Raw genomic sequence first — 26,757 nt, 5'->3', positions numbered from 1 at the left:
AGGCACCAGTACTCCAAATTGCCTGGCTACTATTTTCTTTTCAAGCTATAAGCATTGTGTGAAAGACAATAGTCAATACTTGCAATTGAGGTTTAAAACATGTCAATATTGTTCGTTATACCACAGTCATTGCAATTACTTCTAATAATGGCAATAGCAGAGGCAACAGAGCCAGATTTACAAAGCAACGTAGCTGCTTTAAAAATCTGGAGTAGTGCTTTTGAATGTTTCCATGCCATCTACCTGTAGGCATCTAAATAGCTTGTAAATCAGTATTTTTGTCTCGAACCTTGTTTTTTTTCTTTCGTAGCTGGTATTCAAAAAGTATGGTGTAAGAAATCGTGACTTTGTTTTTTTTAACCAAGCAGAGTGAAGTGCATGGGATACCGGTATAAGATTCAAACATGCTGAAGCTGACAGGCAAGCTTTGCTGCTTTCTTTCAGTGTCTAATGATGAAGCTATTTACGTGTTTGATCCAGTCTGTGCATCGTTATGTACCTTCAGTGTAAGCAGTGCTGCACAGGCTGATGATACTGCAGGCGTGAGGACAGCACGCACAGCGCTGGTATTTAGGAGATGATGGGTGGGAGTCAAGCTACAGCAGCGTGAACGTTTGTTAACTCAGTAGCTCTGGGTTAATTTTAGCCCTGTGCTTAAAGATCTTTAATGAAACCTACCGAGGTGCTCTCTGCTCCTGCAGCTTGCTGCTGGCTATGTGTAATGCTGTCAGGCTGGGCACAGTCCTTCTGTGGCTCTGTCTGGGTGCTCTAGCAACGATGGAAACCACGTAGAAATGCAGCTGACTTGTGGCTTCCTTACAGTTGTGATTACCCCTGGTTATGTTCTGTTATTATCTATTTCTTGCTTGTCATGCCTGTGATTTCAGACACGGTCTCTAAACAGGACAGTTAGCTTTTCAGCCACGAAGCAAAATGTTTGCAGTGCAGCCTGGATCCCCTGACGTGTATGCAAAGAGCCTAATACGTTATTTCAGCATTCCTCTAACAGTAGAGATTACTAGTGGCTCTAACTGCTAACGATCATACTTGTTATAAAATGCAAAGGATAATCATCAGTGTGCCAGGGCAAATGGTGGAAATACCGTTCTGTAACTGGCTGACATCTTTCTGTGTTGCTCAGAGGCTGATCCCTTGACACTAATGCAGCTGATGTAAAAGTACCAGTTCTTTTTTGATGGTGATGCGCCAGTGGGGGAACTGGTTTCCCACAGTTGTTTTCTTTGGCCCTAAGCTATTCTGTGGTCAGCTGAGACTTCCCTGGCTTTTGCTGTTCCTGAAGCTACAGAATATTTTGGAAGAGAAAAGAATCATTAAATCGTAGGCTTAAATACTAAGTGAAAGAAAAACAGTAAGAGCCGGGCTGAGGATTAATCCTGACAAAACACCCGTGGAGCTGCATGCATGCCATCCCTCATCTGTTACCTGTTGTAAATGCAGGTTTTGGGGCTGGGGCTGCCAGGATTCTTGCCTTTCCTAGTATGCTACAAAGGAAGCATAGCGGCAGAAAAGGCTGTTGGACTAGAATTTTAAGGCTGTACTTACCGGGATGTTTCCTACTACCACGCTAGAGCTGTGTTACACCTCTGTAGCGTTTGACCTCTTTTTTTTTTTTTCATGCCAGATTTCCTTTCAGCAATTTGGGAGTGGCCTCTTCAAAACAACCTCTGCTGAATGCTTATTCTGCTCGGATATCTGCTGGAACAGGCAATTCCCCGTCAGTCTTCATGGGAGCTCATTCATTTGCAGCTCTCAGCTGTGTCCTTGAGATTTCACTCTCCCCCCACCTTTATTTTTCCTGGGCAGCTGACTTGGAATAATTTCCACTTTGCAAATTGCAAGAAGGGAGAAGACTGACAGCTGCTCCTGGCCACACTGGCTGTAGCCCGTCCGCATTTACCAGCACCACTATGGCTGGGCTGGGTAACCATACTGTATGATACCTTATTTACTCCTGTGTGGCTGCCTCGGAGCTGAGACCTCTCTTCCCTGCTGGCAGAGGGGACCACGTGAGTGCTCTCCTGTTTGTTTTGTGCTCTGTGAGCCAGGTTGCATCATGCCTTTTTGCATCATGCCTTCTTAGTGGTGTTTTGCCAACCTGGCTGGCTCTGCCTGGAGGTAATTTGGGAACAGTTTCATAATCCTTCTTGCTTGAGAGGTGTGGGCATGATAACCCCTCACTTCCTCTTGTGTATTTCCTTTTCCTTCTCTGGGCAGCTCTCTGCTAAGATGTGCTTTTGCTTTGTGCCCAGGTAGATTATGTGTGATTGTAAAACGTTAGCACTGTGGGTTAGTTCTGGGGTCCCTGTCTCCCAAGGGTGTGAACATGATACATGGAGCGTCCTGGTTGCTAAATGTTCCATGGTATGGTCTCCTTTCCATTTTTCGTTAAAAAGCATGAAACCTTGTATGTTCCTCCCAGAAAGGTGAGATGCCTTCCTGCAGGCATCTTGGCTACTTCCAGCACTCTGGGCTTCTGCTTTCCCAGTCCCTTAGGTTTTTACATCACACTCTGTTCATCAGAAGCACTAGTGCACATTTTGGTTGTTTTCACCCCTATCCCTATTCTTTGGAGGAGTTGCAGTTTTAACTACTTGATAACCTAGCAGAACTGCATTCATTCTTTGAATCCCTAAGAGCTTTTTAGAGACTTGTTTCCATCACTTTCTGGTTTGTATTTTCAGATTGTAGCTGTGAGTTAGAGCATCCAACTCTGAAGACTTGAGCAGTTTATTCACAATAAATCACACACTAACAGATTACTTTATTTAAAGATAACATTCCTCTAGTACTTACTGCGTGTAACTGCAACTGTTGGGTGACAGTAAAACCCAAAGTAATCATCCCCTGCCTTACCGAGAGCTGCTGTTTTGCCACTGCTGCCTGCGTTTCAGATCACTTAAATGGCTTGGCTCACATTCCCTTCCTGTCTAACCTCCTGAAACACACACAATGTAATTCTTGAGCTGTCCCATGCCGCACATTTCCTAAACGTTGGTGTGTTCGTTAGCTGAACTCTGCGTTAATAATCCAGGTTTTTGTGAAAGGCATGGGACTAGTCCTCGTACCTTTTTAGCTTTGCCCTGTGGCCAGCTTTACTGTTTTACTTTTCTCCTTTGTGGTTCTCCTTCTCTTCCTATTTCCCCCCAGCTTCCCACATTGCCAGGAGGGCTTTACCTGAAGAGGATGCCTGCCTGTCCTGGCCAGCTCTGTGTTTTCTGATCGTCTCCTTTGTAGCCTCCCCCCCTTCCCTCCACAGTATTAGGGATTACTGTTTTTACTAAGCTTTACAGTACTGGCAGTTTCCCTCAATTTAAAAAATAGTTTATGCCTTTTCCCAAATTCTTAAAATAAAAATAACTTGTCTAATTATTTTAAAAGTTTTTAAAAATGTATTTTTTTTAATTTTCGCAGGCAGCCTGGACACCTTTCCTTTCCCCCACCTCCAGCTGTAGCCGTGCCCTAGCCAGCCCTGAGCTCTGTGCTGGTTCACTGGCTTTTTTCAGCACTTGGCTGGCCTCTTTTGCATCCTTATTAGAGCTGGGGTGATTGGCAGAAGCCTTTCATGCTTCTTTCTGGCTAGCCAGTTAAGGCTTATGAAGCTAGTAACTACTCTTCTTTTCTAAAATAAAATAATTAAAAAATACCTGCTAAAAGTACAGCCACACATTGGTGGAGACCACCCATCTCGTTGCCTGTAGATGCAAACAAACAAAGTCACTGCAGATAGCTGATCTCTTTCATAGTCCCTGGCTCCTAAATTCCGCCTCAGGTGATCTGCTTTTCTTGTGGTTGAAGAGATCCTTTGATAAACATAAAATGATTTTTCTTTAATTTGAGGTTATTGCCCAATTTCCTGAACTGTAGAACTGGCTGGGTTTAAAAAGCTCACACATGAACTGGGCGGATGAAAGAAAGCAAACTGCTTTTAGCTACATAGACACACTTTCCCTTTGCTTGTTTGCAGTTACTTTTGGAGCACAATTTTCCTTCATCACCACTAATAAAATACAGTTTTCCTTCAGCACCACCGCTAAAATACACGTCCCTGAGTGTCATTAAAGTGCAGTGGTTGGCCTTAAATTGCCTCTGAGGCTGTCTGCACATGGATGACATTCATCTTCTTACAGCCTTTTCCTGGTTTCCTGTACTTGAGGGATTAAAACCCTCCTGCTGTTACAAGATGCCTTACATACCATAGGGCTGATGGCCCCTTTGCTGGAGAAGTGTTAAGCTTCATCAGCTCCCAGTACCAAAAAAAAATTACAAATTGAGATTTTATCGTTTTGAAGATTCTGTTTGTTGCTATGTCACAGAAAAAAGGAGGGCTTTTCTTTCAAAGCAGCCTATTCAGCCCTTAAAATAAATCAATACAGATATTATATACTCTCCTTATGAGGGTAGAGGCAGCTGCATGCTGCTAGGGTGCTGTCTTTGCCATCCCTGTGGCAGGCTGGGCAGGGAAGAGGGAGGGCTGGGAGGGTTGTTCTGAGTAACAAACACCTGGGGAACACCAGGAGGTAAGAGGCACTCAGCCACATGCAGGTGCTTACTGCAAAATGAGGATTACTGTACTTAGACCAGTGTAGTCCTGCTGAACTTTGCAAAGTGACGGGCTAATCCTGCTGTATGCTCCCAGCTGGGGAGAATGCATTTCTTTACTACATGACCTTCCCCACCCTTACGGAGCCATTTATCTTATAAATACAGCTGGCCCATCCATCTTCCCTTCCAAGTCCTGTTCCAGGCATCCCCTCTCCCAAATCTAGCCCGAAACCTCCTTTGTGCCCTGGTAATTCGGTAAGAGCTCCTGCAGGGCCTTGTAGCTTGTGCAGCCTCTGACCTGCGGAGGTGCCCCTGCCCATGCTGCCAGGAGGAGGCAAATGGGCAGTGGGTTTCGAAAACTTGCTGTCTTTTGAGACCTGATCTCGTTTGTCCAACTTGATTGAAATTGGCCAACAAGCATAGGAGAGATTAGGGAGGCGAACAGCTGTACAGCCTGAGAAAATCGGATAAAAATCATGTAATAAAAAGAACCAGTAATCTTTTTCCAAATAAGAAGGAAAGTTTGTCTTTTTTTTTTTTCATTTTAATGGGAGTTTGAGCACTGTTGTCATTTTTATTTTGCTTATTATTTTTTGAAGGTGTGAGTACCCTTTAGAGAGCTACTGACAACGAAGGCATTTCAGTGAATCAGTCATTATGTGAAAAAAGCCAAAAAGCCATGCTGCATGGAAACTAAGACCTTTAATCCCTTAGTCCACAGGCAAACCTTATAAACTGTTGTTAATTAAGCCCTTGTGTTACGGGTGAATAATAATATTCTACTCCTGCATTATTTTTGTTATGATAGGCACTGTCGCATCTCAGAGAAAGCAAAAGTTGGGCCTGAAGTGCTGAGCTGCTGCTCGGTGTCCCATGGGGATGGGTTTCCAGGGCACAGGATCTGGCCTCTGCAGGAAGGAATCGATTCTTTTTTAAAGGAAGAAATGAGTTTTCAAGATGACAAATGCATTTTTTGCCGTGAAAGTGCTACCAGTTCATTTCACAACCGTTTATGCTCAGTTCAAAGCGCTGTTTGTTTGCCCCTGTTCACCACATCACTGCAAGCAGTGCTGGTGATGCCGGTCCCCACGCTTCACGTCCTTGCTCACGGTGAAATCATGATGCAGTTTCAGCATTGATTGCACTTAGGAACATAGATCTGTGTCTGTTGCATGTAGGAACATAGATCTTCCTTGCTTTCTCTTTCATCCACGGAATCTATCTGTTGTTTCCCCCTCTTTTTGCTGGGTGATTCTTGGTAAAACATCTTAAGCATCCAGCAATAAGAAGGGGAGGCTGCAGCCTAAAACAGATCGCTTATGTTTAAGATCAAAGCGTTGTTACTCCCCTGCTCCTTTTGCAATGACTTTCTCAGAAAACAGAACAAGGTTCAGGGCTGAAATCTCCTTTTTATCTGTTCTGTTGGTGGCAGCTTGTTTGCAGCCCCTGCCATCCAGCAATAAGAGATGTGCTTGGATGTCTTGTAGCAGGTGAGAGAGCTGCACTGCACAGGAGCTGTTGTGTCAAAAGCCAGATCCCTTCCATAAAAGATCCAGTTAAGCACATAACAGCATAAACAAAACAGGTTATAACACAGCTGCTGAGTGAGACATCAAGCACGGTGCTAGAGAGCTATGAGACTCCACACAGACATTTTAAATTTTCCTTGGTGACTGTATCAATCCTTTTATTCTTGGCATTTTTGCCTCTTACTTCTACTGTATTTCACTCTCCTGGGATTTGCAATGTTTTCTACATCTTCATTCCCAAAAAGGCCTACTCGGTTGTGTCTCTAAATCATTCTTATACCTCAGAGGGTGATATTTACAAAGGTTGTAGGGAAAATAAAATAATTTTGGTGTAAGTTTAAATTTACTCATTGTCTGTGTGCATAGGTAAGTGTGTTTGCCTCTAAGGTGAAGAAGTTCTTACAGCTTCAAAGCAGGAGTCACTCTGAAGTGTCTGTAGTCTAAACCGGGGGGACTTGTTTTTTTTTTTAATAGCTTGCTATTTTATGTTGTCTCGTTTGTATAAACAAACTCTAGGTGTTACGGAAGAGGAGAGGGCTGCAGAGATGCAGAAAACAAAGACTCTACCATCTGTAAACAGGCTGACAGTGGATATCATGGAACTGGAAGCGCTCAGAAAGTCTGTGGAGGACTTCTTCTGCTTTTGCTATGGTGGGTGCTTTAAAGTCTTCAAAATACCTGTTCTGGATTCCTAATTTTTTATTCCAGTTGGGAAGGAGGTATTGTACAGTCTTAGCCTTTCAGCTGTACTGCTGTTAAGGTAATAAGAAGCCTCTGTCCTGGTTTCAGTTAGGACAGAGTTAATTTTCCACCTAGTAGCTGGTAGGGTGCTATGTTTTGGCTTAGGATGAGAAGGGTGCTGATAACATGCTGATGTTTTAATTGCTGCAGAGCAGTGCTTACACCAAGCCAAGGATGCCTCAGCTTCTTGCTCTGTCCTGCCAGTGGGCAGGCTGGGGGTACAGCAAGAGCTGGGAGGGGACAGACCCAGGACAGCTGACCCAAACTAGCCAAAGGGGTATCCCATCCCATCTGGGGTCATGCTAAACAATATATAGGGGTGGCTGGCTGGGGGAGGGGGCCGGACTGCTCGGGGTTAGGCTGGGCATTGGTCAGTGGGTGGTGAGCAATTGCATTGTGCATCACTTGTTTGTACATATTATTAGTAGTAGTACTATTATCATCATTGTTATTATTATTGTGTTATTATTATTTTCCTGTCTTATTAAACTGTCTTTATCTCAACTCACGGGCTTCACTTTCCCGTTTCTCTCCCCCATCCCAGAGAGGGAGTGGGGAGTGTGAGCGAACGGCTGTGTGGTGCTGAGCTGCCGGCAGGGTTAAACCACAACAGCCTCATTTTTACTAGCTGATTCCAAAGTGTACACATTGGATTTTGTTTTTTTTTTTCTAATGTTTTGCAGGATATAATTTGGGATTACTGCACAGTACAGTCCCCTTAGTTTTGTTTTAAGAAAGCCCCTGTACCTCAGTGGGTTCCACTGAATATTGGTGTGTGCGGTACTTGGTTTCCTGCAGAGATTTGCATCTGCACCTTGTTTTCTCTCCAGTCCTCTCCAAAGTAGTAGTGGGTTTTATGAGGCACAGGTCCTTTTGCTAACTTGCACCCTTCTGACCTTGTAACAATCTCATTTTATTTTTAGGTAAAGCTTTAGGAAAGTCAACAGTAGTACCTGTGCCATACGAGAAGATTCAGAGAGACCAGTCTGCTGTGGTGGTGCAGGGCCTGCCTGAAGGACTTGCATTTAAACATCCAGCAAATTACGATGTTTCAACCCTGAAGTGGATTTTGGAAAACAAGTCAGGGATCTCATTTATCATCAAAAGGTTATTTGCTGCCTCCTCTTTTTAGTCTGTCCATTAAAGTTTTTGTACTTAAATTTGCATTCATTTTTTAATTAAATACATTGCAGACTGTTTTGCTTGAGCAGAAGTGTTGCCTTTTTTTTAATATACTCTGAAGTAAACACTGATGTCTTGGCTAAAGCTATGTGTTTTGTTTGTTTGTTTTTCCCTTTATTTCCATACAGGCCTTTCCTAGAGCCAAAGAAACACCTAGGTAAGTTAGTACTTATTCAGGTTCAAAAATAGCTTAGAATTTTACTTTCAAAAAGGCAACATCATTTTCTCCAGTACATGGCAGGATAGCAGTATAAATGCAGTATTTGGTCTTTTGGAGAAAGAGGCAAACTTCGTGGAAATTCCTAGGCTGTGAGTTGCCTCACTCGCTTTTGGAACTATAACCTTTTCCTTTATGCTTTCTGCTAGGAGCAACTAATTAGAGACAAATTTGTTCTATTGTGTTCTTTGTCCTTTTACTCAATTTAAATTTAATGTGAATTGGATAGTATCCTAGGGAAAAGAGAAATGAACTGATGAAAGGCTGTGCGTTGCATTTTTAGAAGATGCCTAGTCTTTGCTGTGCTCTGCATTCCAATATGTAGCTGATTTTGGCATTTATATCTCATTTTAAAAATTGATTTAATCTTCTGAAGTGGTTAGGTGTTGCAGTTTCTATGAAAGCCTATACATTTTAAAAAATCTGAGCTAACGTAGTTCTTTAAGAACTCTGAAGATTCATTTCTAGCTTTGAAGAAGTCCCTTCCCCTGTTCCAGCTGTGAAATTATTTTGCTTTAGTTGCAAGAAGTGCATGTGAGGATTTGTTTTATGAAGAGGATAAAGCATGTTGTTTACCAGAATCTCTATAGGAATGTAGTCAAAAAAGAAAAGTTTCACTTTCTGATGTGCAACAGCTAGAAACTGAAGCTTGATTAGTAAAATCAGAAATGTGTTGCCTGTGCCTAGTAAGAAAACTAGGGAGTAGGGAATTACAGAGATTCCAGTAATTAAATATTTATATTGATAAAGCAAGGTAGGTTTAAATGGGTAAGCGACTTCTTGAAAACATAACCCATTTGTGTAGCTGTAATTTAGGAATAAACTGGAATCTCTATAAAGCTATCCTCCTCCTTTTAGCAGTTTAGATAAAGGATTTGCTTAGCTTTGTTTCCCAAGATTTTCACTTCAAATCGTGAAAGAGAGCACTGAAAAGCATACTGATAGGCACATTTGAAGTAATTTTATATTGGTGTTAAATGCAGTTTAATGAGATCCATCCTTCGTATCTGTGTACAGAGAACATACGCACATACCTGCCAAATTTGAACAGGTTTTTGCTTCGTGAAATCAATGTTACATTTTCAATTTGTGTTTAAGGTGAATGGAGAACAGGAAATTCAAAGGTTGTCTTTTAACTTTCAGGAGCTCATATGACAGATCCTTCACATTCAATTATACCTCCAGGTGGAAGGTGAATTTAAAATAATGTAGTTTTTTTGCCTGTCTTTAAATATTTCATCTACTGAGAAACAGACAAGCTTGTGTAGTATGATTTGATGTTGGTACCAACTGCGTGTTTTCATATAGTTTATCTTTCTCTTAATGTGCCTTCTCTGTCCAACTGACCTTTGGATAACTTTTGCTTGCATGGGATTATAAAAAGCATGAAGTTGAATTTTCTCTTTCTTTTGACCATTATTTGTGGGGAAGCTGTTACGAATTAAACAGATGGCAAAGTTTCCCCTCAGTTTAATTAGCCCAGCGAGTGTTCTTAATTCATGGTCTGTCAGTCAGGGATGTTTGTCCTGTTGTGTGCTGCAGCAGTGATGGGGAACAGCTGTAATGCTCCTGCCTTCCCCTCCTCAATTAAAAACCCAGTACATATATATTTACTCTTCAATGAAGGGATTATATGTGGAATAAATCAAAAATTGGTTAATGTGGAAACAGAGCAAAATGGCAGTTGTTTCTGTGGCTCTGAGTGCACTTTTTGTTAAATGGTGAATGCTCCTGAATATTGTGCACATCCTGAGAATGTAGGGACGGGAGATTCCTCCCTGTTCCCTAAAGATAATTCAGATAAGCCAAGATGCTAAGCTTTTTACTTCTGTTTTTCTAGTTTGAAAACAATACAGTGAGGTTGATTTTACTAGACAGCTTGTAAAGCTGAAGGAACTTTCCAGAAATGTGATATATTTTTTTTATAATGTCAGTGTTTGTTTTGTTTATTTTTATAGTTGTCCTCCTATTCAAGTGAAAACGGAACCAAATGAGGATTCTGGTATGTTCAAAATTTTGTCCTCATTTGCAAAAAATGATGAATCAGTTTCTGTTCAGAAGGTTCTATTAAGGAATGAAAGGAAAATCCAATAAAAGCAGCAAAGATCCATGATGTGTGAGAAAGAAAAGCTTTACTTAAAAATGGCCACTTTTCAGTTGCAGTTTTTATATGTATTTTTATTTATTTATTTATTTATTTACCTTGGCTAGAGGTTTCCATTTCTAGATGGAGGAGATTTGTAACTTCTTGTAGACTAAAATAATTTCTTAATAGCAAAGCATGTTATTTATTGTTTTTAAAAACTAAAATCAAGCAATCTTAAGTTCCCCTGCTCTTAGGACAGGCTGCTGCAAGGCAGAGTGGTTGGTAGCAGGGCAGTGCTGAAGTGTGTGCTTTGAGATAACCACGAATGATCCCAGGGAGGCTACCAGTCTGCCTGCAGATAAGCTTCTGACCTTCTGCTTTGTTAGGTTGGGCTGCACTGCTTGGCATTTTGCACAAAACCAAGATTTTTTGTTTAGTCCTGTATTTTGGTTTAGTTCTGTTTGCTTCATAACTTCAAGCTTGGCGTTTAGTAACCCTTAAAGGTTAATATTTAGCTTAACACAACTGAAGAGTCAACTTGAGCTTTTCACCACCTTCTTTCCAGTGCTGCTTTCAAGACGTTTGAAGTAATTCTTTTGCCCCAGTGTGTTGAAAGCATTTTAGGGAACGGGGGAAGGCATACAGGGGAAATAGTTCACTTTGATAAAGCCAAGAGCAGTTGAGGCCTGTCATTGTTGCTGCCTTGAGCAGCAAAATTTGGACTTTATCTGAAACTAGGGATACAGAGGGGTGAGCTTGGAGTAGGTCTAGAAGTACTTGAAGTACTTTTAGCACAAGAGATTAAAAAACCTTTTTTTTTTTTTCCTTTTTTTTTCTTTTTTTTTTTTCTGCTGGTAGTGGGCAAAAAGCAAGGAGACCATTATTTTTAATTCTTCAGATCTCAGATAGCAATTTGCAGGGATGCCTGTTTGTAGGGAAGCCTTTCATACTCGATCACTTCTGATGGTAACCACCCAGACACAAGAAACTTGAAGCATCAGCATGTCATTTGTTACTGTTGTTTTAGCTCAACAATTATTTTCTGTGTCAGTACTTGTATTTTCTTTTTCTTCTTTTTTTTGGACTAAAGACCAGATAGAATCTTGGTGTTGTTGTGATTTATTTTTTTTTTTTAATTTCTTTATTAGTTTTTAAGAATTTGGTTATCATTAGTCTCCTTATTTGATTCCGTTGTTGCTTCTGCAGGAATTTCACTGGAAATGTCAACAGTAACAGTAAAGGAGGAGTCAGAGGATCCTGACTACTATCAGTATAATATTCCAGGTAATGATGCTAACTTTTGTACCTGCTTATCTCCTGAATGGTTGGATTGCTTAAGTCTTGCTCTCTCTGTACCTCTCTTTTTGCTTATTGGCGGCTGTTAAACATGTAACTGCTTACTTAGCTCTGTTAGGATACAGCATTTCCATGCTGGATTCCATTTAAGTTGTGCTTCAGGTCTTCCAGTATTCTTCACTACAATGTTGGCACAACAATGTAAGTGTGTTTGGGGCTTAAGGAGAAATTTCAGGTGTTCCTTTGTTTTCATCCTGAGAGTCCAGTATGCAGACTAATTCCACTGGCCTCTTTAAACAGTAAAGAAAATGTCATGTTACTGGTCAGAGCACTTCTTGGATCTTTACAGTTTCAGTAAATTATATGGTGTATCAATCACTTTCCTTGTATGGAAGGACCAATATGTGTCAAAAATGTTTTGGAAGTTACAAGATAGATTTCTGTTGACAAAGAATAGCAACATCTATGAGGTCCATGACTCAGCTTCAAAACTGTGTGTTTTTAAATCTTTCTCAGCTGCTTTGCCTCATCTATACACATCTAGTTGAAATACTGCACATTAATCTCAGCCAGGAGTGAATAGAGAAAATCATAAGAAATTATTTCTGTAGCTTGAAATAAACAGTAAGAAAGAAGACCTAAATAGAAATGGCAATATAAAATAAGTAGAACCCTGAATGTATTATTTCAGCTTGCTTGCATCTGCTGTTAGGTTAATTGTCTGAGCAATACAAAAAAAAACAAAAAAAAAACAAAAACAGGAAAGCTGTCATGCCTCTCTGAAGGATAACTGTATGTTCAACAGCAAAGGGCAAAACAGCACATCCTTTCATTTTGTAATAATATTTATTATTGAGACAGCATTTTTGTGTGTTTAGACACAAAAATTCTTGAGATTATTTTAATACGTGTTTTAATTACTAATTACAGGATTGCAGAATCAGTGTTCTCTTACTGGCATGTCTTAAGTAACGTAGGAACAAACATTGTTCAGAATGATCTTAACCATATGGTGTACCAAAATATCACTACTCTGGTGCGGAATCTGAAAGGTGAATTCTCTGGGGTTAGGATTATCTTTTCTTTGTGTTTGTAAATCGCCTCGCCTCAGAGGTCCATGGGTTTACAGGCATTATATAATGCAATAATAATAGATGCCTTTTTGGAGACATCCTAATCACTGTTACTTCCAAAGCCAAGCCCTGTCATCTCTTTTGCTTTTCATCCCCTTGTGGCTTTCCATTTCATGCATAAAAACAATGTCAGAATTTGGCCAGTAGCCTGGAGTGTAATCTGACCCTGTTTGAGGAGCGTCTGTGCTGAAACCACTTACAGCACAGTAACCCATTGTCGTGCAGCACGCTGGAACTAAAAAATTCCATTTGTACAGTACGGTTCCATAGCAAAGTGGGTTTCTTGGGGGATTTCTCTCGTCTTTCCCTACCTATCTCTAAATTTAATCATTCTGATTGGTGGAAAGTAATATGCTTTTTTTTCAGATAGCCACATAACATCATACCTGCTCAGTTAATAAATCCCTCTAACTTCGCTCCCAATCTCACATTTAAAATGAGACCAAACAGAAGGTGCTGTTAGAAAGGATGGGGGTGCTGTGAGCCAGGAGAGGTATTACGGTGTCATGTTGTCACCTTCCCCTGAAGGAAAGGAGCTTCCCCTTCGTTTCTTTGAACTCTAAGGTTTGAAACAGAAGTTGTACAAAAAATGCAGAAGGATATAAATTCAAGAGGGATGTAGGGGCTCGAGTGTGCATGAAGATGCTGTGCAGAGAAGTAAACCTAAGAAAAGTACAGTTATAGTAAGGTGTGTCTTTGAAGGACGGGGTCTGGCTGCCCAGCATTTCCTTTGTAGACACATGCTGCAGAAAGAAAGGGAAATGGCTAGGGTCATAGTTGTTACTAAAAATACCCTCCAGCAAGAGCTGGCTTTATCGATTTATGAGAACAAACAACTTCACTGTTAGAGAACAGCAATGTGCCAGGGGCCTCCTGGAGAATATGATTTCCTGGTGAAATTTCACAGTTATTGTTTTTCTCTGAGTGTCTGCTTCCTCTCACAAACCCAGGATGCTCACCAAAGGCCTGCGTGCCTTAGTGGCATGCACAAATTACCAGTTAATCAAAGGGGACAAAGTTAGAGCCGGGGACAGGCGCTCTCTTCATCTCTTATCATCTGCTAATCCCTTGCAGCATTTGGATGTTGCCGTGAGTTAATACTGAATTACTAAATTTAGAGATGTGTTAGCAGCACACTGTATGAAGAGTAGGAAATGGGAACTTCTAACCACCAGAGATTTCATGTGGGTGCTCTGATCGGGTATGGGGGCAGTTTTCCATCGGTAGGCAGTAGCAGTGTGGCAGTGGGTGATTTGGTTCCAGTATCTTGGACAAATGTGAAGGTCACTGCAGTATTAAATGCTTTGTCTGACATCAGAGACAAAATGTTTTGGGAGAAAGGTCCAGATTTTGACTGACTATATGAGGAAAAGGATAGTAAAAAAAAAAAATCAGGACTAAATAAAGCATGTGGGAGCATTCCAAATATAACATTCCTGTATATACCTGATCTGTAAGTACCATTTTTTAAGGCTTTTCTGAAAGGAGATGTTAGTTAAAATGCTGTTCTTAGTTTGGTGTCCTTGAAACAAGTACATACATCCTGTCTGAATTTAAGAAGAGATTGGACTGTGAACTTAGGCACATGGTCTGAACTTTTGGGTAGACCTGTGCGGTGTCAAGAGTTGGACTTGATGATCCTTAAGGGTCCCTTCCAACTCAGGATATTCTATGATTCTATGATTCTATGATCTGTGTCCATGCCCATTTCCTTGTGTTCAGGAGGCTGTTTAGCTGATGTGTAAACGTACTGGTCAGTAAAAAGCCCAGAGCTTTTACTAGAAGGCCATCCACAAGATCCAAGCTGTCTGGAAAGGTTTTAATTGAAAAGAATGAGGTCAAGATACTGTCAGTGCCAAAAGGAGAACAGCTCTGAAGCAATTAAGAGAACAGAATTGAGCTATCCATCTTTTTTTTTTTTTCAATTTCCAAAGAAGCAGGGATATAGTAAGAAAATTACTCGGGAACACATGCTCTTCATCAGCACAGACTGAAACAAGGGTTTTTGGAGACATGGCCCTTATAGCACTGAGCGATTTGCTGACTAAGTACCAAGCACTTCATGACAGAAGCGTGATGTCCAATGGATTTTATGGATGCAAGTCTTCAGGTGCCTTGAAGTTCGTAGGATCACAGAACGGTTTGGGTTGGAAGGGACCTTCAAGCCCATCCAGCCATCCAGCCCCTGCCATGGGCAGGACACCTCCCAGTAGGGCAGTTTGCTCAAAGCCCCATCCAGCCTAGCTTTGGAAAGTGAAAGCAAAGAGGAGAAGCAGCAGAAGGCTCACAAAAGACCTAGATTTAGTCTGAGTGTTAAAGAATTTGTAAGCCTCTTGTGTTGCACAGGAGAGTTGCTGTTAGCTGGTAACTGTGCTTGGCACTTCTTCTGATGCAAGGTGATACTGCGTGGCTCTGCCTACAAATCGGATAGATTAGGCTCCTAGGACTTTATTGCAGGATTTTACTTCTAGTGTAACTGCTTCCTGGGGTGTTAGCAATTAAGTTTTGCACCTTTGTGATCATCCTTCCTCCACTGTCCTTGCGGCACTGGAATTAAATTCTTACCTCATGAGTTTTCTTCTTTATTCATTTTTGTGATTTTCTTCCTACTTCTCTTCCTAGATGGAACTCTTTTTGATCTTATTATCACGCTACTTGTTTTTGGCTATTCTAGCGATGGGAAAAGCTCTTCAAGTTCCATAAAATAATCTGTGTTAGTCACTTTTTTTTTTTTTTTTTTTAAAAAAAAGAGTTACAGAATAAACACAAAAATATATGCTTTTGCCTGTAATGGGATGCATGCTTTTGTGCTGGTGCACTATAAAATACAAAAATTGCATATTCCAGAAGAACTCGTAGGAAGTGACGCACCTGTCTGCCTGCATACACTAACTGTTTGGTCAAATAAAAGCAAATTTAGGCCACGGAGGCATATTCTAGCATGTCCAGTGAGTGCACGTGCTATTCCTGCTCCCCCTTAACAGTTGCAAGTCCCACTCTTTTGATGAGAATTTCTTGTCCTGTGTCCTAGAGCACCAGCAGTGTACTCCAGCTTTTTTTTTTTTTCATTGCCTGTTGTAGTATTTAATATTGTATATGTACTTTTAGTAGACTGAAATATTCATCGTCTGATTGTGGCAGCAGTCTTTTCTAGTTTTTCTCACTGTGTGGACGAAATAGAGTTTAAAATAGTTCACTTGCCTTGTGAGCTAACAGTAGCCTTTCCTGTTAAACTATTAATGTTGATTGCTGGTATCCTCTTAGACCTCCCTCTAAATGGCCACCATTTCTGGGGAGTTGTGTAATGTTCTGCAGACTGTATTTGCAAATGAACGCAAAAGTGATTCAGTTTATGAGAACAACTATTCCAAATCCTTCCAGTTAGTCCTGGGATGGTATTCCTGTCTGCCACACTTAGGCTAGTTTTATACACCCGTGCTGTTTCTGCGGTAGGAAATGATCTCTTGCTCAGTCGGTGGGGCCCTCTTGCAGTCTGGCTGCTGTAGTGCCAAAGCATTCAGCAGTGGGGGTTTGGTGGTGGTAATTTTACTTTCTGGGCTTCTGCAGCAGCCTTTGTAAAGCAGTCCATGCGTGGAGTCAAAAGAGCTGTTGTGGTTAAAAGCAGGCAAACTTGTGGTGCTGTAAATGTTTTCAACCTTTCTGATTTTGTCTATTTAACGTAGGTAGAAATTTTAGAGTCAGAAAGGGTTTGCTGGGGAAATAAATTTTGACTCACAGGGAAAAGACTGAGCTAATTAAAAGATAATTGAAAAAAATCAAAACCATCAGTGTTTGATGCTTTAAAATTAGTTTAGTTTATTAACACAAATGCAAACATTCAAAACCTGCTTTTCTACGTGAGTCTTTCTGACTGTTTAGTAGTGCAGGAAATGCAAGCACTTTCCATTAGCCCCTCAAATTAGTATTTTGCTAAACTGAACAAGTAAAGACTTAAAGGTTGTTGTTATTTCACAGACTTCCCTGTTAACTTTACAGAAAGTATTGAATGAGCATATGATATGTGAAGATAAGAGTCATTTGGTAAATTCCTCTATGGACTGGGAAAATGTGTTTGTTGTGACAGACAATTTAAAAGGCATTCTCTTTGTTCCCAAGCAGGCCCTTCTGAAACATCAGAGATGGATGAAAAAATTGCTCTTGCAAAAAGTTACACAGGTAGGCCTTATAGTTCTATTTTTTTCCTCACATCCATTTTGTGAGTTCGTTGTGTGAGTTTTGCTTTCCAGGGCTCTGCCTCTTTGATTTGAAGAGTTAGGGTGTTGAAATTTAAATTTTAAAACATAATTGAAATTTTCAGGTGCCTTAATTTTCAGGTATCCAAATAAAGAGACATGCAAAAAGGAATCTTATTTCTTCTATTTCTTTTCTAAAATTGAAAAGGAGCATCAGGTTGATCACTCTAAAGCAGTAGTAATTTATAAGTGCCAAGTGTATGTTTCTCATGAAAATCAGTCTGTTTCATAATTAGTTACAAAATTCAGTGAGCCTCTGCTTATGTATTGTGAATAGAACTTGATCATTTCTTTCCTTTAGACGGGTGTGAAGTGAGCAGACACATAGACAACCAAGCATACAGAAAGTTTGTGTTTAGGGGAAGCAGTTCCTTGCTGACTCTCAACAATATATGAAATGAATTTACCTTTTTTTTTTTTCTCCCAGCTTTTCCAGTTTGAATTAAAAATACCTTTTTGCCCATTTGCTGACATTAGAAAAAACTGATCAGTGTTTCAAGCTATGACATTCCTTATATGGTCAGAGTGGTCGTGCTGTCATCAATTTTTAAGATTCAGAAGTTGTCTTCTTTAGGTTTTCATATGAACGTTATGATTCTGGATTTTTGGCTTCTGAAAATCCTTGCTTTGAATACTCAATGTTAAAAAAAAATATATATATATATATTTTTGTTACGGTATGTCTTTATTTTGTATTTGTCTAAAGGAAGCCACCAGGGTTCTGTTTGTAGTGAAGAAACAGATGAGGAAATACTGGTAGAAGGTTAGAGATACAAAATGTTTTTCATGAAAATAAATAACATCACTGGATTTTTCTTTTTACGGAAATACTTGGAAAGATGGCACCTTAGTTAAAGCTGTACCTCTTCTCCAGCTATTCTCTTTCCACATTTCCACATGGTTGTCTCTTTTTCTATTTTGTTTTAATCTCGTAAACCTTGCCACTCTGTGGCTTACTATAGGCAAGTTGGGATGGAGTTGTCATTTCTGTAAATCATGAATTGCATTTGTGAGGTGCCTGTCACCTCACCCACCATTTAATGCTTTGACATGACATTAAGAGTACACCATTCTGCAGCTGGTTTCATTCTAAGCCCCTGGCCCTTGAACCTGAGGCATGATTTTTTTTTGGATGTTTAGGCCAAGTTGTGCTAGCAGCAGTGCTCATTCTTGCAAATCTCATTATTTTTGCTTTGAAGATAAGTGTCACCATAGTTAAGGGTACCATTACATGAAATTCAAAAGCATTTCTCTTGGTGAAGGAGAATATAGTTTTTGGCTCTTGCTGACTTCGCAACTAGCACTACTTTTTTGAAAAGAAATTAAAAAATCTAGGTGCTTTTTTTTCCTAAGCATACTGCCATGAGCCATTGTGTCTGGTTATGAAGAAAGAGCCTGAGGGAAGTGTTCTATAAAATGACCAAAACTCTTGACTTTGCTTTGGTTTTGCCTCTGTAAAATAGCTGTGGATGCTGAGTGTGGCCCTTTGTGTCACAATATGTTTTTTCCTACATCCTTTCCTCAAATCTGTTCTGCTTTGCAAGCTTCTGTAAAAAGATATGCTGAAAGTTACACCCTGATTTTGCTACATAGATTAAATCTGTTGTTTGTGAGGGTTGGTGTTTATCAGCAGATCTGTGGGCAGTTACAAAAATTGCACCTAACAACTTAGTTTTGTCCAACTTTAATTTTAGTCTAACTTTGTTTTCATTTTTCCATTAATAGGCATACAGTGTAGACGGTCTTGCCTGGATTCTGTAAAATAAAAATAAATGTTTATGTCTGCTCCTCACAAACAGGAGTAAGGAATTAAAATCAATGAATGTGCTTGAATTTCATGAAGTCTTTGACAAATACCCTGCCAGCTATTACTAAAGAAATGTAGATAATAGGCATTGGAAGTTCTTCCAAAAGTTGCCCTGACAATTGGGCCATGATGTAGCAGATGTGCAGAAGGTACTGCTTTCTGCATAGCAAAAAAAATGGATGCATGTATAAAAGTATCTTCTGGTGTCTGTCACCACTGGTTTTCACATTTTTTTTTTCCTCCAGTAGCCTTGACAAGATGGTGAACGAGGAAGTGATAAAATTACCTTGAGCGTGGAATTGCCCAGATTAGCTGTGGCTGATAAAGGCTTGTGAGGTCTCAGTAAGGCTGGATGAGCGTGGTGCAGTTGAAATTCAGTAATCAGAAAGTGAAGGTTATGTGCATCAGAAGAAATGTTCTAAACCAAATGAAATCACGTTTGGGAAACTGGAGACAGTGCCAGACAATGATGACATGTAGAACTATAAAGAAGGCTGCTGCTTAGCAGCTGTGTGCATTTACCTTATTACCTGATGCAGAGAACTACTTAGCAAAAAAATACCTAGTGGTGATAATACTTCGCTTTAAAAAATACTTCAGTGTTTAAACCAGTCGGTTTAATGTGGTTTAAGAAGAAACATCTGCTCTGGGAGTTTCCTTCCAGAGCTTTGTTACCATCTGGTTTGATATTTTTGCATGTTTCTTTTAACTGGGACTAGTTCTCAGGGACTTGGTACTACACTAAATGGCCCATTTTCAGTCTTCCTGGCTGTTCATAAACTTCCACAAAATTTACCACAATTGTATTTCTTTTTCAAATGTGTATATATATATATACAAATGTGCATATATATATATATATTATATATATATATATATATATAAAAGACTCTACGTGATGAATTGACATGATACTTATTTTTATGATGATACTTCATGTTCACACGTACTAAAAGACCATTGCTTATTAATTCATTCTGTTTGTTGTGGTCTGCATTTGCTCGTTACCTACCAAGCACTCAGTCTGAGTTAGATCAAAATGCCATAGTGTGTTTTCCATGAACCTGATGATAGCTGACACAGTTTGAATGTACTCCAGCTGCAGTACGTCACTAGGTATTTCTGAATCTCTGCCACAGGTGGCATCATGTGAAGAGCAGTGAAAAGGGGACATTCCTTCAGACTTGCCCCCCAAGTGATAGAGCTCAGAGAAACCTGAAAGAAGACATTCTTCAAAGTGTACAAACACCGAACTGTTTGAATATATTGCCAGAATAATTATTTTCCTTCATACACTACTACTTAATTTTGAAATAGTTTCCAATATAATTGGCTTCACTTTTTTAAACTTTATTGGAGTTAAATTCAAATTGCTCTTTCTCCTACAGGGTGCTGATAGGCCTAATCCTGTTTATTATATTGGTGCAGACTGCCCTAACACAAGCATTGTGATTATGCATATCCCTTTCATTTTTTACTGTTGGCCTTGCAGCCTGTCAGGGAAATCATTGCAGAGCAACAACTATAAGTCTGTATAAATGATAAAGAAATATATCATCTGTAGGGGCACACAGCCTTTGTTTATGTATTCAGTAATCCTTGATAACAAAGAGAAAAATATTTATGACTCTATTAATCCTATTAAGCCAAGAATAAAGAATTTCCTACTGTCATTAATGACAACTCTCTGCACTGCTGCACACACAATTTAGCATGTATAATCCCTACCTTCTTACCCATGTCTAGAGTTGCTTAAAGGCTTAGGGTAAGATATCATTGCTTCTGTTTTTGTTGCACACTGTGAATGCAAAATGTTTTGTTGAGACAGAGAGCTTCTTTGACAGGTGTTAGTTAAAATACAAAATCATTGAGCATTTGCTTAAAAATCCTTTCTGTGCCAGTCGTTCACCAGTTGTGTTTCTGTCCCTTCAGATTCTTCCCAGCACACCCCTTCAGAAACAAGTGAGGATCCTGAGGTCGAGGTCACCATTGAAGGTTAGTCATCCAGTTCCTTTATTTCAGTCCATTGGACATTTTTAAGTCAAAAAAAATGCTGTAACCATGCCTATATTAGCGCTGAATAAATAGGATTATGAACCAGCCTTTGGCTGCAGTTTGCACTGTGCACTGCTTTTAAACATCCTTATTCCAGTTGTTTGATAAGAAAAACTACAGCATGCTGAATCATATTGGACTTCATGGGCCAGTCTGGAAATAATGCCTGATAGAGGTGTGTTTTTCATATATTTTTCAAGTATTAATAATACAGAGTACTCATTATTTAACAGCCATTAATTTAGATTTTTAAAAGCTTTTATAATGTTCATTCTGAAGAGCATGTTCTTTTCTAAGCACATAGTAGTTATATCCAATTTCAAGTTACCACTAGATTCTGTGAAGAATTGCATCATAGCAGAAGTGATGTTTTACAGTTGGTGTTAAGTGAAGCTTCAATTTACATGTCTGATACTGATAACTACGAGATAAAAACCTTTACATTTACCATTCCCCTTTTTCATCAGCAGTATAGCTGCAATGAAAATAGTACTAAAGCCACTAACCAGTATCCAAGTTTCTTTCATGGTAGGGTTTTGGTTGGAAGTGAGCTGTATTTCTTATATTTGTGAGTTACATGTTCTGTAATTGCATTAAAACACTTCTCAGATTGACTTTGGCATTGCTTGCTTTTGGAATAGGTAAAATGAAGACCACCAGATTAGCAATTTAGAAATTAGGCAATGCATTTTAGGAGAGAGTTCTTGCTTGTTGGGATTACTTTTATCTTTTTATAATAGGGGAATGAGAAAATTCTTACATTACTTTAACAAAAGAGGTAGGTAGAATAGTCACTAAATTCTGTGTCTATGTAAATGCCTTTACCACAAAGTAATACAAGTGTATAGGTGCAAGAGATGCCAGTATGTAATGTTACACTTCCTAAGTCAACTATGTGCCTGGTGACCTGGGCATGAGCTATTCTGGATGGGAAATGAACATCTTTGTCTGATGTAACCATTTATTTTGCCTAAGAATGGAAGTACTGGTAATTGATCAGTTTTCTTAAAGTCGTGAATTAGCAGAGAAACTATTATTTTGGATTGGGAACTAACTGGCTGAGTAGCACCTCACTAAAAATGAGTGAGGGTTGCAGGTCTGCACTCCACCTACTTGTATATGTTTGAGATAGGGCAGACCTTCTGTTAGATGAATTTCAGTTAAGTACCTCAGTTGTATCTTGATCTGAAATTATTTTTAGCACCTTTAAGCTCTTCAAGATCAAACTTAGGTATTGTGTTTCAAGACTTACTAGTGGAAGGTTACTTACAATTAGATACAAAATCTAGTCTGTCTACACAATATATTTCCTGTTTTTTCTTGCTGTTGTATAGTCATTTTATGATCATGATATGACTAATTGCATTTCAGAACACAATATTGTTTTCCTTGGGAAGTGCAAAAGAAGCCTTGATTTTTCGCTTTGTTCCGCTTTGTGCTCCTGTGCTTCACACAGATTGTTCTTACACAGGCCAGTAGCTTTCTAAAGTTACTCAGATCAGTTATTTGTTGCAAAATTTGAAGCTCTTATCAATGATCGATGCTTGCAGATCTTGAAATTCAAACAGTTCCAACATTGCTTGTCAGTTTTCTGAATGTTAAAACAGTGGTATCTTCATGCTTCTTTCAGATGATGAAGACTACTCGCCCCCTAACAAGAAACCGAAAAACACTGAGTCAGCAAATGAAACTGCCAATACTGGCAGAAGAAAAGTGAGAGAATTCAATTTTGGTAAGATAGAAATTAAAGGTTATTTCTTCTCTCAGTTTTGCTTTGTGAAAAGGTGTTAGATACTTTCATAGTGGCAGAATAAGACACCCATGCATATATTCATTTGAGAGCCCAGGGCTATTTTGTAGATGGATTGCAGCAGTATAAACATCTTTAGGCTACCTCTGTTGATTTTCATTAGTCAAAGTGACCACCAAATACAGACACTGCAAATAATTTAATAAAAATAACTCCAGATCTTTATCAGCTGATTTCTTGGGCAAGAAAATCAGACCAAATTCACTAGTGTACTCAGCTATGGCAGGCTTTAGATCAGGAGCCTGTCTAGCTGGACTTTCTTGATACATGGTGTGAACAATGAAGATGTGCTGAGACGAGCCACTCTTGAGAAAGCAACCAGTGACTCCATTATGCTGAGTAGCATGCCTTCATCCTTGTGGATATACAAAAAGTTGAGGTGGGTTTGGTAGTGTTCTTCCACGATACCTTATGTAGAGTTCTTACTGTAGAAAGACATCCACACGCTGCAGTTTTTCCTGCTGTAAGGTACTTTCCGTGTGATTTGTCACAGTCCTCTACCTCTCCTTTATTTTCTTGATTTGGGTTGGTATCTAGGCAGATATCCCTTGAGTCTGTATACTTCTGTAAGGTTCTGCACAATGAGGAATATGCCATTTGGCACAGTGTTTAAGATGATGATTAGGAATGCTGGGATTTGGGGTCAATTGAGAAATCTCCATAGAATCTCTTGCGACATCTGTTTTGTGTGAAACATGCTATTTCATGCTAATTTCAGTGAAAATGGGAAAAAAAAAAGAAAAAAAGAAAAGAGCTGTATTCTCAAAAGATCATTGATGTGAATAGGCAATTCCCCACGTAGCATCAGTTAGCTTTGGTTGGATCAGGAGAACACAGTGGCAAAGTTCGAGAAGGAAATTGAGCAGCTAATACCACAGAAGCTTTTGCTAGAATCTATTCCCTTAGTAGAAAACAGCATCTAAGCTTGGCAGGCCAGCAGTATTTGAAAAGAATAAACAGTGAGGTTGACTAGACATGGAGAGCAAAGGTAGAAAAATATTTGGGTGATAAAAGCTTGAGTGGACCTTGCATTGTTGGAACACCACAGAATGAACGTGGGAAGCTTTGGAGGAATAGACTGCTGCATACAGACTTGCTACACTGAAAAAAGGAGCAACTGTTGGTGGTTTTAGTGCTGGCATTTGGACATCTCAGAGGATTTTGCATCTTTGTCTAATGAAGTCTCAGACAATTCAGTTGGACAGGAGGAAGGTGGTGTTTAATTACACCGTGAGTAGCTGCAGAATGACAACGGCATGTGCACTCAGCAGACTGGGAAGGAGGTACAGATGCTTGAGAGAGTAGTCTGTCTTATCTGATCAGAGCTTTCAGTATTTTACATAACATTGATGAGTTCCAGATGTCTGATAACTGTGAGCTGGAGACATTTCCTGTATGTCTTGATTGAGCCAGAGATCAGGTACCCCAAGAGGCCAGAGAAGCAGGGTGAATGATTTGCTGTGCTCTTGGTTTCATGCAAACAGGAAGCTGGTGGAAAACAAGATAATTGTAACCAGAGGGAGGATGAAAAGTGTCTGGTAAGATGCTTGGTGGAAATTGATGATCTTTAGGAAGGAAGGTTGGATTTCAAAAATATTTCTGAACCAACCACTAAAAGTTAAAAATATCTTTGCTGAAAGGAACTGTCATTGTCAGTAAAAATATCTTCCCACAACATTTTTGCTTTCTGGGAGATTCAATCAAAAGCTCAGAAGCTTAAAGACCCAAAACGTCAGTGCAGTTGTGTCATAGCATTTTAGGGGAAAAATAAGTCCCCATAGCTGTTGTCTCAAGGTGTTGTCTATGACACTGATGGAAACTGCGTGTAGCTCTTCCCCATGCTGACATGCTGTTGAATATGGATTTTCTTAGGCTACAGCATGCTTCAGGTGGCTGCTTGTTGGCCATTTTATTTCTCCACGGCATGTTGGTGGGAGTAGGAATATGCTCGGTAGCTGAGTCTGATTTTGCATCCTATGTGCGGGTTGTCCCCAGTCTGTTGGATGTTACCTGGAGCCTGTCTCCATGTAGCAGAGTGTGGGCTAAACTGAACAGACTGTGGGCAGGCTGGGGAAATTGTTGGGATTGTTATTTCCTTAGGGTGTTGTTCCAAGGTCTCAGAAGGTATTTACAGGGATAGAAGGAAACCACTACCTATCTAGGTAGATGCAGAATACCTAAACTACTTGGCAGAGTGTTTACCAAAACAGAATGTGAGCTTAGGTTTGAGGTAGGTCTTCAGCCTTCCTATGTGGGCATGAATTATGTGACAAAATGTTTCTACAGTAATTGGTCCAAATCCAAGGGGTTAATGATGCTGACAATTTGATTAAAAACAATCCCAGCTGTCTGATAGCCCTTCCGAATTTTGAAACGACTCTGCAGCCTAATATGGCAATTTACTCATAAAATACAGAAGTTCCTAAAAGACCAGTGCGCTGATCAAAATGTGAGCCAGATGATATTTTTTTCAGTTGCTTATTTTTTCTGTATCCAGCATTCTGAGTAAGCATGCCCATATTGAAATATATTTGATTATTAATCTCTGTAAGGTTTATGTTGAAGAGAGAAAGGCATGGCGGTAGTTGATTGAAAAGATCCACATGGAATATTTGGACAGTGATTGTAAGATTTGATAACTGAAAAAAAATGAACCCTTGACAACTTAATGGCTCACATAAGAGTGCTCTCTTGTGCGTGCTAATGAGCAAAGGGAGACAAGGCTGGATGGGAGCAGCCTCTCCTAATACTGCAGTAATAACCAATATTCAAAACAACATAATTTAAATACATGTATATAGCTGTTTTGCAATACAGCATTACATTCTTTCTGGCTGTTCTCCCTCTTAAGAAAACCAGACTGAATTTTAGAGTAGGGCTTTTGCTGAGTCAGACTCAGACCTTGATGAACTTGAAGGGAGCTCAACTCTGTGACAGTTTCTCCCCGGGTTGCAATCTAGAGTTGTGTAAGTGCCTTTCAAAACCCTTGTCCTGGGACTGTCTGTGTGTGTTCACCAGCTCTGTGCAGTGGAGCAGGGTTTCCCCTTCAGCCCAGTAAATTCAGTATGGTCAAAGTGACACTGGAGTAGAGAATATTGTGCTGGAGACATTTAACAGCTAAGAATCTGTGCACTACGGAGTAGCAGTAAAAAGGGCAGCAGAAGCAATTATGTCAATTTATCTACAAGCATGCAATATTAAAATACAAACAGGTTAGTTTATGTAAATGATCTGCTAGATAACTAGAATAAAGAGTTTATATGGATGCAAGGCAGCATGCCAAAACAGTCTTTCCTTAGGTCTTATTCTTGCCCACATCTGAGGTATGCTGTCCTCTTGATGTTTACAAAATTACATTTAAAAACTTCAGGCTTAAAAATGGTGATCAAAGTTGTATACATTGGTCTGAGAACGAATATTTAAAATTCTTTTGATATGGACTCAAAATTCCTCCATTTCATCTGATAGAAGAGCTTTTTGACAACAGGAACTGTAGTAGGTTGAATGGCCTCATATTTTGACCTCTGCAGTTACTAGACTCAAATCTTCGGTGTAAGAAATAAGCTGCAGGTAAACTTGCTTATTAACTCATTTTTAAAGGCCAGCAAGCATCTGGTACCATCTACAAAAGACTTGTGGCATTTTCCTTAAAGCATAGAGATGATACAAAAAAACTGTGAAAATGTGTGCTCTCTGTCACAGGCAGAAAATAAGATGTTAAAATATTGCCAATTAATCCAGTTCTCCAGGGAATACACAGTTCAAGTAGGGTAACTTCTGCCTTGCAACCTGCATCTTCAGATCCCACTTCAGAAGTAGGAATTATGTGGATGTCTTGCAAAATCAGGATTTGGGGAAATGCTGGATTAAGGAAGAGGATGGCATGATGCCTCCTGATCCATATAGTTGTACAGATTGACACAAAAGATGATCATGTACTCGCTGTAAGCTTTATTAAGCTTTTCAGGCCCTGGCTTTGGACAGCTATCACCAGCAGCTCAAATTGACTTTTCCCCTGATGATAGTGAGGGCTGCATCAAAGAGAAACCAGTTTTGGACAGACTTTAGCCTGGGTTATGTCCTTT

General features: G+C 39.7%; 1 protein-coding gene across 6 annotated transcripts in view; it reads left to right on the top strand.

Annotated features, from left to right (window-relative positions):
• Window positions 1-26,757, top strand: part of GTF2I (general transcription factor IIi) — a 72,385-nt gene that overhangs the window by 12,109 nt on the left and 33,519 nt on the right. For 4 of the 6 annotated variants that reach the window (XM_082776647.1, XM_082776646.1, XM_082776650.1 and 1 more), the window contains exons 4-12: window positions 6,609-6,743; window positions 7,757-7,940; window positions 8,144-8,172; window positions 9,376-9,424; window positions 10,191-10,234; window positions 11,525-11,602; window positions 16,864-16,923; window positions 20,740-20,802; window positions 22,493-22,594. In XM_082776647.1, coding sequence (XP_082632773.1) covers window positions 6,609-6,743; window positions 7,757-7,940; window positions 8,144-8,172; window positions 9,376-9,424; window positions 10,191-10,234; window positions 11,525-11,602; window positions 16,864-16,923; window positions 20,740-20,802; window positions 22,493-22,594 — 744 coding nt within the window. The remainder of the gene's footprint in view (window positions 1-6,608; window positions 6,744-7,756; window positions 7,941-8,143; window positions 8,173-9,375; window positions 9,425-10,190; window positions 10,235-11,524; window positions 11,603-16,863; window positions 16,924-20,739; window positions 20,803-22,492; window positions 22,595-26,757) is intronic. The other 2 variants (XM_082776648.1, XM_082776651.1) reach the window with 2 other exon arrangements.

The sequence above is a fragment of the Aythya marila genome, assembly GCF_965140915.1.
Source record: "Aythya marila genome assembly, chromosome: 20".
NCBI classification, from domain to species: domain Eukaryota; kingdom Metazoa; phylum Chordata; class Aves; order Anseriformes; family Anatidae; genus Aythya; species Aythya marila.
This window is presented reverse-complemented; position numbering and strand designations above follow the sequence as displayed.